The 11,765-nt window shown below is 41.2% G+C and overlaps 1 protein-coding gene across 1 annotated transcript in view; it reads left to right on the top strand.

The window, feature by feature from the left end:
- Window positions 1–11,765, top strand: part of NTRK2 (neurotrophic receptor tyrosine kinase 2) — a 312,980-nt gene that overhangs the window by 179,256 nt on the left and 121,959 nt on the right. The window contains exon 17 of the mRNA XM_023763642.1: window positions 1,921–2,109. Coding sequence (XP_023619410.1) covers window positions 1,921–2,109 — 189 coding nt within the window. The remainder of the gene's footprint in view (window positions 1–1,920; window positions 2,110–11,765) is intronic.

The following is an 11,765-nucleotide window of genomic DNA, read 5'->3' as shown; positions in this document are numbered from 1 at the left end:
CCTGCTGGCCTGCTCACCTAACTGCCCCCCTGCTGGCCCTGGTCACCCCAATGGCCCCCCCCACCGGCCTGATCACCCACAACTGCCCTCCCCTCTTGGCCCCTAACTGCCTCTACCTCGGCCCCGCCACCATGGCTTTGTCCAGAAGAATGTCAGGAAGGTCTCCTGGAAGGTCTCCCAGTCTAATTAGCATATTATTCTTTTATTAGTATAGATAGAGGCCTGGTGCATGGGTGGGGGCCTGCTGGTTTGCCCTGAAGGGTGTTCCAGATTAGGGTGGGGGTTCCCTTGGGGGGCAGGGCGGTCCGGGCGAGGGGCTTGTGGTGGTTTGCAGGCCGGCCACACCCCCATTGGGGTGGGGGTCCCAACTGAGGGTCATGGCCAGCCTGGGTGAGGGGCTGAGGGCTGTTTTCAGGCTGGCCACACCTCCCAGTGGGGACCCTCACCCCTTGGGGGCGTGGCCAGCCTGGGTGAGGGGCTGAGGGCCATTTTCAGGCCCCTCCCTCAGAGGCCAGCCCAGGAAACCCAAGCCTTCCGCATGCTCAGGCCGGCTCCGTGGCCACTGCCCACAGGCCCCTCCTTCAGCAGCCGGCCAGGGCAGGCAGGAAGCTTGGCTTCCTCCATTGCCGGGGGTGACCCAAGCCTCCCACTCGCTCTGGCTGGCTCTGTGGCCACTGCCATCTTGGTCCACTAATTTGCATATTCCCTCCTGATTGGCTGTGGGGGCGTTGTGGAGGTACAGTCAGTTTACATATTTATCTATTATTAGTGTAGATAATATTATGACTGAAGGCAAAGCAGGTCAATTGCTGTGAGAGTGAGCCATTATTTTATAGGCAAAGGTGATGCAGCTACAGACAGAACACACAGAGAGAGGAACAGAGTGATAGGACAGTTCAATGTAATTCTAGTCCACCAGTTGTAACTTCATTTAGTAAGACCTAGTAGCAATTCATACTCATGACACACATTTAAATTTATAGTGCATTTTCATATCAATAGTTTCATAAAATAGCAAGCAGGCATCATTTTGCACATATTATAAATGTAAGTGGTTGCAGAGGTACAAAGAAAGTAAGTAACTTGTCCTAAGAGTGGAGAAAGGAACTCAGATCTTTGAGCTCCTCGTATATATTTCAGTACACTGTGAAACAGGATCTTAAATTGATGCTGGGAGTTTCAATGAGCCAGTGTTCTAAAGATGGATGTTCAGAGAACAGAGAGGAAGGCTGCATATTAAATTACAGAAGAAGGAAGTCCAGAAATCCAAACACTCATATGTTGCTGGTGGGAATATAAAATAGTGCAGCCACTTTGGAAAACAGTTTGGCAGTTCTTCAAAAAGTTAAACAGGGAGCTACCATATGACCCAGCAAGTCTACCCAAGAGAAATGAAAATGTATGTCTACACAAAATCTTGTATATGAATGCCCATAGCAGCATTATTCACAACAGCCCCAAAGTTAAAACAACCCTAAGTGTCTCAATTGGTGAATGAATCAACAAAATGTGACATATCCATACAATGAAATATTATTTGGCAACAAAAAAGGAATACAATAATGACACATGCTATAAGTGAATGGACCTTAAAAACATTATGCTAAGTAAAAAAAAAAATTGTCCTAAAAGATCACATATGATTTCATTTACATGAAATTTTCAGAATAGGTAAGTTCATAGAGATAGAAAGTAAGTTTATGGATGTCTGGGGTGGAAGTGGAGCGAATGGGGAATGACAGCTATTTGGAATGATGAAAATATCCTAAAATTAGATTGTAGTGATAGTTGCAACACTCCTTGAATATCATAAAGCCCACTGAAGTGTACATTTTAAATGGGTGAATTTTATGTATGTGAGTTACAACTCAACAAAGGCATTAAAAATTACAGGAGAATGTGTATTTTTTCCAACTCCAGGCCCAGCTTCAGTTATCAGCAATGATGATGACTCTGCTAGCCCACTCCACCACATCTCCAATGGGAGTAATACTCCATCATCTTCAGAGGGCGGCCCTGATGCTGTCATTATTGGAATGACGAAGATCCCTGTTATTGAAAATCCCCAGTACTTTGGCATCACCAACAGTCAGCTCAAGCCAGACACATGTAAGTACATCTGTTTATACTTATTGGCCCATTTGTTGCATAGCTGTATCTATAAGCGTGTTTATCAGAATCCTTGACAAGGATGACTTGGGGGAGGAAGGCTGTGAAATGTCTGAGTATTCTTGGGGCTTTGGGACCACAGAATAGATTCTTTAGTTTGTTTCTTATGGAATTCACAGGGCGTGTCATCTGCTGGGCTTGGAACTGTGGGCAATTTCTGGCTTCTCTTGGGATCCATTTTCAAAAACCATTTGTCAAAATGAAGTTGGAATCAAGGCATGCTTATCTTGAAAAAGAGAAAGAAACCAGAAGTATCATTAGAATGAACATATATCAGGCAATTGATAGGATTTAAATTTGGTTTATTGAAAATCATTAAAATATACATTATAGGTCATCATGAGGAGCTATGTTGCACACAGGTGGTAACAATTCTGGTAGTTCTGTATTATTTGTTCAGTCTTAGTTCTCAGCATGAAGCTTCTTGTGATGTCATGATAGCAAAAAGACATGTTAAATAATCTGACATATTTTTTAGAACCAAATGAACCCAATAGCCTCTATTGAAAGCTTACAGTTTTTTTTCCCCAAGACTCTTACTCTATTTTTTGAGACATTGCCCAAATACAAAAAATGGAGCACAGACTTAAGGACAACAAAGAATAAAATCACAAGGGACAAACAGGTCTTATGCCATTGGAACTCCAGACCTTCCCTTACACATGAATATTAGGTGACCCAGGTTCCAGGAGTTCCCTGGCACTGAATAATGGATATATTCTATTTGAATGTTCTCACCCCACCTTAAACGCTTTTATCCTGAGAGGTAAGGTGGGAATCTTAGAAGGGTAATATTTGGGGACTTACTTTCCACTGAGACTATCATGGGATAAGGAGGCTTAACGATGAGTATCAGATATGTTCACATATGAGGAAACACCTATTATTGCTTCCTATTTACTCAAATTTATCCCAAGGTACGTTTAACAGTGAATTCAAGTTTCATTGTTAAGAAGAACAGAATTATAAGCTTGTAAATACGTGAGATTGAACCCCACCATAGATTTCAGTTGAATATGTAATATGACAAGATAAATAGAATTGCAGATGTGAAGAATATTGAGCTTCTTGAAATAAAATTATTAATTTAAATCAAGGTATTTCTAATTCTAACATTGTCATTATGGTATGAACAAGATGTGTGGAGGTATTGCTTAAAAATGTGCATTTTTTGTTGAGATAATTATCCTCCAAAGGTCCTTGAAACACCCTGCATGCATTGCAGTCAAATGTTGAATAAGGCAAAGCAGGGTATTATGGTGAGAGAATCTGTCATCATTTTGATTGTTCTCCCTAGGAACAGAGTACTTTGACACTCCTGTCACCATCAATATCAGGCTGTATAACATACTTCATTTAGCCTGAGGCTGTATTATAATTGAGGTTGACTAAAATCAACCTGTTCCAAAAGTTTGCTCTCCTTTGTTGATAGTGGAAAAATAAAGCAGATAAAGCTGAATAATAAAGTATTTAACATCGGTTCAATAAGTCCAATAAGAGAAAATTAACAAATGAGCAAGCAAAGAAATAAACAAACAAACGAATGAGATCCTATAGAAGAAAGTGGATTAGATGGCTGCTGGGTCTATGGTTCTATCTAGAAGTGCTTTCTTACCCTAGAAATCCACAAGAAAGCTTCCAAAGGTCATTTCTTTAACCTAGAGTCTATGGAGATTTTTGCAAAGGTTTTAAACTAGACATTTTTATTATTTTGGAGGAGTCTTGGTTTTGTGGTTTAGCCACTGTATACCACCTGCGTTTGGAAGAGAGTTGAGGAGACCTACAGTATCCCCTTAGCTTCTGTCCTCTACCAGAGGGATCCAGACCATTGATTCTTAATTTGATAGTTCATTCCTTGGAAAGTCTTTCTGGACCCTTCACCCAGCCATCCTTACTCAGCTCAGTATTTCCAGTCACTCAGAAATTTTTTTTCCTCTAGGCTTCAAGCCATACACTATTTCATGATTTGAAGAACACTTAAAATCATACATCTTCTATGAATCATTTTTCAAAGAAATGGGAATGAAGAAGCAAATTACTTCTCTCCTTATCTTCACCCCTTTTAAAAAGTCATTCTTCACCCCATATTTTTTACCTTTATCTTCAATGTATCTGTTGCATTTTGTTAAGAGTATAACCACTCTCATGTATGTGTTTCTGTAGTCTTGTTTATGTTAGATTGTAAGCTCCTCGAGAGCAGAAACAATATCTTGAATTATTCCTTCATATCATGGGACATGATACACTTTTGATGTTGGCCAAATGTTGACCAGATATGGATATATATTACTGAAATATTAATTACTAACAGACTTGTAACAAGTAAAGATGACCCATAGCCTTCTTCATTGGCTCTATTCCTATTACACTTGCCCACATAATAGTTTACTTGTTAGACATGTTTTTAATAATATATTATCCAATTTAAACAGATTTAGATGACAATTTTAGCAGGAATAATCTCTTACCAAAAACCCTGATTTTTGAACATTCTAATAGCAGTCATCCAGAAATTAAAATATTTTAAAATGCATAAGTTGTATGGGCCTAGAGGGATCTGTTGCTCTAGGCCCATACAATTTTGGGAGATTAGCTTTTAATTAAGTGATTCCCATGGAACATTTTTTTTCCCCATGGAACCTTTAGAGAAGGGATCTTTCAAGAAGTTTGCTAGGTTACATCTGAATAACAAATTTAATATCATCTCAGATAAAGTTAAGAACTTTTCCCAAGTGCTTAAAGCAAAATGTCACGTGGATGATATACCACCAACTTCTGGACCTATTAGTGTCTTGGGCCATAAGCCAGCATATTTACTTCTCTTTCCTAAATCTACCTGCTACCTAAAGATGTTGGCTTTCAAATATATGTGTGATCTTACAAAGAAAGAGTGGTTCCAATCTTATTTTACTGAATTGTAAGAATCTAATATAGAAGGTGAATTTCAATCCATTAAATATATATTAACTATCCATAATACTCCTACAATGCCAGGAACTGCAGATTTAGTGGTGATAATGGCATGTTCCTTGCCTTCAGAGAGTCTTGTTAGGGAGGCCAATGGTTAAAGATTTCATCATATAATTACAATGCACTATAATAGAATAGCTTAGAGCTAGGGTCCTAAACTCTAATTACCTACAAGATTATGCAGGTCAATATGGAAACAGGCAAGGTCAGAAAGACGATATGGCACTGTGAAGGCTATGCTTAAACATGACCTGATATTACCAGATACTCATTTTTTCCCAGCAAGAACAGGCACTTATTAAAATATTTTATTGTGAATTTCCCCAAATTTAAAACACTGGGTGAGAACAATAAATGACACCAGGTTGAGTCAGATTTGATCCATAATCCACCATTTGTCTGTGACCCCTGAGTTAGACCTTAAAGATCATTTAATACAAATACTTTATTCTACAGATGATGCTTAGAAGTCACTTTTCCAAAATTAGCCTCCATACTTATATAATTTTGCGTTAAAAACAAACGAACAAGAACAACAACAACAAATCCCAAACAAAAGCAGACTGCTTTAAATGATATGTAAGATCATTTAAGTGAAGAATGTTAATAAATTATATCCCCCAAAGTACTTTTTACTATCAGGAGCTGTGTCAGGCTTTCATTTACCAAATCTAGAGATGGTTTGCAGGATTTTAGAGCAATCTGAACAGGGCTGAATTGCTCCTGAGCACTTTCCAATAGCAAGTCTGTCTACTTTATTGCAGGGCCCAGAGGTTCCCCCAAGACCGCCTGATAATAATTTGGTATTTGGAGGCTCCTGTGTCACTGCAGGAACTAAAGGAGGCTAAATCCATGCCTGATGGAGGAGAAGAGTTCTATGGTTATCTGCAAATTCTGGCCAGAAAACATCTTGACGTCACTCCTTAGCTTCCATACCCTAGCCAAGCAAGAAGTTACCTTCCAAAGAGAAAGCAGTGTGCTCTAATGACTAAGCCCTCAAAGTGCTATGCCACTTTAACTATAGACCCATCTCCTCGATCAATCAGGATGGCAAGATGGAGCTGAGGAGCTCAGCACATCAAGTCTGGAGTTGGTCTTTAATTCAACTAGTCTGTATAGACGTGTCTGAAAACCACATCATCTGACAGCATGGAGTGGTTTCCCAGTAGGATTTACAAACTTGACTCAAGGGCAGCTGTGCTGCTATCCTGTCCTTGATTGCTGAGAAAATTTTTGCTAGGCAGGATACAAAGGGAGCTGGAAAAAAAATAATGAAAGGGTGAAATAAAAAAAAAACACTAGCCAGCAAAACCCCCAAGTCATAAATCTTGGGTTCTCTTGAAGAGTGGGAATGTGTTATAGCTTCCCCTGCAGGAAAATCAAATGCCATAGACTATTGTCATTCCTAAAATTGTGTCTTTCCTAGAGAAGCCTTGTAAATTAGCTAGGGTCCTAGGCCTGGGGCCTAAATTAAATGAGAATTGTCCCTAAATATGTACTGTATGTGTTCTCACAGAGCATGCCCTCTATGTATCTAGGGCTAGTAACTCCTTGTGACAGATGCATATAAAGAACTCTGATATTTGTTCCTTTTGGTTCCATTTCCAATGAAATGGATCTTTATTGATTTCCTACAGAATGTGCCATATTTTTCCAGGTATTATAGTGTGTGAGTGTGTGTGTGTGTGCTCACGCGTGTGTGTTTTCCTATTGGTTATATGCTTATTAGGCAATTATGTAGATAAGCACAGATTCATAGACCAGCTAAGAATAAGGAAATAAAAGGTTATAAAGGCAGGGAGTGTTTTAACAGTAGTTGAAAAGATCACATGGGGCACCCTCCTCTTCCCTTAATGTCATACCCATACCAACAAAGGGAGAAAAAGGAGGTGATATTTTTCACAGAATTTCAGAGGTTTGAACATATTTGCAGTGTTACTTGAGTACCTATGAGAAAAAATTCTTAATTATGTCCAGGACTCTAGGAGCTCATTAGATCAAAGGATAAGGACACAGAGTTACCTGAAGTTATCTTCAAACTTGAGTACAATCTGTGTCCATGGTCCATTTTGATTTAAAAACAGGTAGAAACAATTGCTTTAGCACTTATCTCTGTCCTTTGCCTCTTAATTTTGTCCTTCAAAAATATATGTTCTTCTAAGCATTTAATTGGCCAAATATAGCTGGTTTGGGAACTGTTTATATCCCTTTGAAGGGCATGGCCTACACTTTAAAAACAAACTAAGTCTATTGTGCCCAGCATGAGTGTTATGACAGAGAGAACACAGTTATTTTAGGATCCTTAGAAATTGCTTCGTTTATGGCACACTGGGTTCGCGATTCACCCCTTGGGGGTCTTCATGGCACATTGCTGGGATTCTGTAGGTCCCAGTTCAATTCTCTCTCCCTCTTGGTTCCATAGTCCCCCATCGCTAGCTATAACAGCTTGATATTATATTCTCTTTTCAACTCAAGAGGAGATGGTAAGAAGCTATCAAAAAATGCTTTAAAAAGCAACTTGAGTTCTCTAGAAGAAAGGAAGTGAATACATGCTGCATAATTACATTTACAATGTAAGCCACGTTACAAACTCCACTGAGATGAAGATTTGTTAGCAAACCAGTTTCAAGCACATTTACAACAAGTAAAATAACAGACATCATTTTATTAGCATTTGACCACTGGGTGATTTTATTCGTCTCCAAAAAGAAATACCACTTGATTATAGGATCCCTAGATGGAGAAAATACTTCTATCTTATAGGTAACAGCTGAAAAGGAAAAATGATTATGGATTTAGGTCAAGGAAGCGCTCATAGTGATATTCTGAAAACTGTTTTTACTGCCACATCATCGGCCAGCCAAGATAGAATTATGCAGCCCTCTCACATCAAACATTTCAATCCAATTTCACCAAGTCATCAGTGCTATGCTGGAAGCACGCCAGCAGATGCAGGATCCTAATGCATGTGTTCTGGGGGTTTCCCAAGGCCCAGCTCAACTGGAGAATGGGTACCAGCAGGGAAAATCCAATCAAGTCCCCCTGCCCCCCGCCCTGTTTTGGTTTCCAGTTGGCCACTCTTGCATGTGCCAGCAGATTGTGGACCAGGGCCAGCTCAGCAAATACAAGTGCAGAGGAGCCTCTTGTGTTGGGAAGAAGCTCCTGCTACCCAGATGCTTTGAGCACCGAGTGCTCCCTATGGTTAAGTCGAGATGGCACCATGGGAGTTTTCCTTGGATGTGACACTCAATCCTTGAAGGGGGCTTTTATGCGAGATGCAGATTTTCTCCTTGTAAAGTGCGAGTTTTCTCTGTCTTCACTAATTCTGCCAGCTGAGAGGGTAGCCCACCACGGTTGGGCTTCTCAGGTGACTCATCATGCCAGCTCTCCTTAGGTCCTCGCTGATATTTTAGTCATCTTTTGTTTGTTTGTCTGAGTGTTCTTTTTCTTGTTACTTGTTACTTCTCTTGAAAGTCAGGTTAAGACGAATTTGCTCCATACCAGGGACAGGAAAAAACTGTTGAATTACTTCTTAGCCACGCACTGATAGCCACGCACAATGGCCATCTGGCTCCTCAGGGTTAGTCCCCAAGTGGGAGCAAGAGCTGCCTCCTGAGGAGAGCCCATAAGTTGCTGAGTCCACTCTGCCCTCTTCGGAGCCTGCTCCCTTTTGCTTAGAGAAAGCTTCCTGTTTCTGAATGCCTGATCTCCTCAGGGAGGGGAAAATTAAAAGGCAATATTTGTGGCCTGTAGGAAAATGGGAATGCCAGTAGTACAGTGACCACTAGGACTGAGGAGGTTTGTAGAATATGGAACTTCCAGTTTTAAACCAGGACAGTCCCAGGCAAACCACAGTGGATTTGGTCACCAACCCAATGGTTTCGGCCAATAAGACAGAAGTAAATGCCTTCAGGAGCCCTAAAATGGAAAACATTTAGAAAATGTAAGAAACAAAGATTCTGGCAGCTAGAGATAACTGCTGATGTATTTGGATATATGGCTTCCTAGTCCTATGAATGTCCTTTAAATCATCCTGTGATACAAAGTCTAACTATTTGTGCCCCAACTTTTGTTTGGACTGGGCTTTGTTTATATTTCTATAGCAGTGGTTCATTTCAGGTGGATTGTGCTGGAAAATTAGTAGGGACTGCAGTGAGTGCATTATTGCCAATTTCAAATTTCACATTCGATTCATGGTACCTGGGTTAAAACAGAGGTGGGGGGTTGGACTGGCCATGTCAGGTCTGGTCTAGAGTGATCCTAAGTCCATATTTGCTCAGCTCCACATGGTGAACATCATAAAGTGGGTGAGGCCTGTGTAGTGGGCTGGGAAGACTCAGGAAGTAAGAGGCTCCCTGTCCTGCCTCAGCAGGCTGAGAGTTCTGGTTTAGGGTCAACACTCTTGACGATTCCAAATGTAGATTACCGCTCAACTGAAGCAGCCAATCACTTTTTGTCTCCCAGTTCTTCATCCTGATCAGCCAACTTCTTTCATGGAGTGTGCTGGGTCTTAAAGGGCCAAGCTGGTTATATCTGACATTTCCCACTATTTAGGGATGCCCTTCTTCCGCCAGCATCCCTGGTGCAAGGACCTCTGATGACTTGAAATCTCTCCTTAGACATTCAACCTTACTTACACTTGATGGAGTTAGTGCCCAATAATCTCCAGTTTCTTCTGATATTTCAGGCATCTGGGCCTAAACTGGGTTTCCGGCAAGGGGACCTCTCACTAATACTCTCCAGAAGTATGTCCATGTTGGTATTTTGCACAATGTTACAGTTGACAGATTCTAAAAATGAGTTCATAACAGAGAGATTCCTATGACTTATAAGAGATTAGATTTGTATGATTTTGAACCAAAGGGTGGGGGAGGAATTTTAGAAAGAAAACAGTAATCTAATACCTAGTTTTTATATTATTCTTATTACTATATATGCTATGAATATACATAGACATCAATATTTTTTTATCCTGTTGCTATTATTTAGCACATTTATTTAACCATGCCATTGACCTTTTGGGTGCATTAAAGTGGAACCCAAGCTTGTTATTAGATAATGAAGGCAATTAGACGGAGTGCCCATATTCCTACTGTTCTGACAAAGTGGTTGATATAGAGGGGGCAGGATAAAATCCTACACTATCTAATCATATCAAAAGAGCTAGCCTCCGTGTTAGGCAATGTCTTTAGTACAGGAGACTACATGATATGGCACCACTGACCAGCCACCTGACTTACTTTCCTGCAAGAGTAATGGAACTTCAGATCCATTTATACTCTTATGCCCAATAATCATCCCCACCTTTGCTCCTGGAAAGAGTTTACTTTTGCAAGTGAGTCAGCCTTCAGTCTGTTACTACAGAACAGAGAAAAATCAACTGGCTACCCAGGGACAGAACTCACGTTCTTACCTTATATCAAGAGAGTACCCCGGCCAGCTGGACTAACTGGGTCTCTCTCACATTGTCTCTATCCTGACCCATAAATATCAATTCCTTCGTCCAAGTCGTCTGCCATCCTCCCTCCGTTTCTCTGTGTATGAAAGTTCAGAAACCATGAAGCTAATGATCACATTTCTCCCTAGTTCCTAGTTCCATTAGTGCTGTATCCTGATACCCACAGAAGCAATTACGAATCCATATCGCTCTTTGACCCTTATCTAGTGAGGGCCATTTTCTTCTTTCCCAAGTGCGATTACTTGTAGGGTGTTTCTTCCCTCTTACAAGCCTTTGTTTTGAGTTGATGGTAAAATCCCTTTAGTTACATGTAAGGTTTTAGTGTTCCTTGAGCCCTACCTAGACCTTTATCAACACTGGTTTTGAAGAGCAATGCACTCATTTTCTTAGTGAGATATTGGCGGTGGGGAGCTCTGCCTTTGATTTTTTAACTCCTGAGCTTTGGAGAGGGAGCCAATGGCCAAGTAGCAATGGGGAGCCAATGGCCAAGTAGCAATGGGGAGCCAATGGCCAAGTAGCAAAGGGGATAAGCTTATCTCTCACTTCTTAAATACTGCTTCTAGTCCGGGGTGATGGGTACTCTCTCCTGTTTCCTGCACATTGCATCCCAATTTAATTAAAGTGGATGTTAGCTAGACTGGGGTCTCATAGCTAGTACATGGGTACAGTCCTTGGTGTAAACACCCCAGTGCTCTCTTTTGTTCTCTTAGAAGAGATCCATGTTGTCGCATGCCGAGCTTCTATGTGTGGGCTGAGCTATCGGATGGGTTATTGGGTTGTGGATGAATTCCTGTGGTCCCCACACCCTCTGCCCACTTTTGGAAAGAGGGGACTTGTGTGGGTGGGTGTGGATGGTGTTCCCCAAGGAGACCCTTCTGAAGCTGGGCATGCAGTCTGGGTGTTACACTGATCCTCACTCAGAGGTTTCCCTGCTTCTCCACTGCGGGCAAGACGCAACCAGCCTCCTACTGCTGGGCCTGTCTGCTGCCTTGCAGCACTGGTCTCAGTGGTCGTGCCCTCTGATGCTGCACCATGATCTAAGGGGATGGGGGAGGGAGGGGTCTCTGTGATTGCTACACGTTGTTTAACTTTAATTCCCTCTCTCATATTTGATGCAAGAAAGTGGACCTAAAACATGACTTGCATTCTCTTACTGTGTTCAGAAACT

Source organism: Myotis lucifugus, unplaced genomic scaffold, assembly GCF_000147115.1.
Source record: "Myotis lucifugus unplaced genomic scaffold, Myoluc2.0 scaffold_295, whole genome shotgun sequence".
NCBI classification, from domain to species: Eukaryota; Metazoa; Chordata; class Mammalia; order Chiroptera; family Vespertilionidae; genus Myotis; species Myotis lucifugus.
This window is presented reverse-complemented; position numbering and strand designations above follow the sequence as displayed.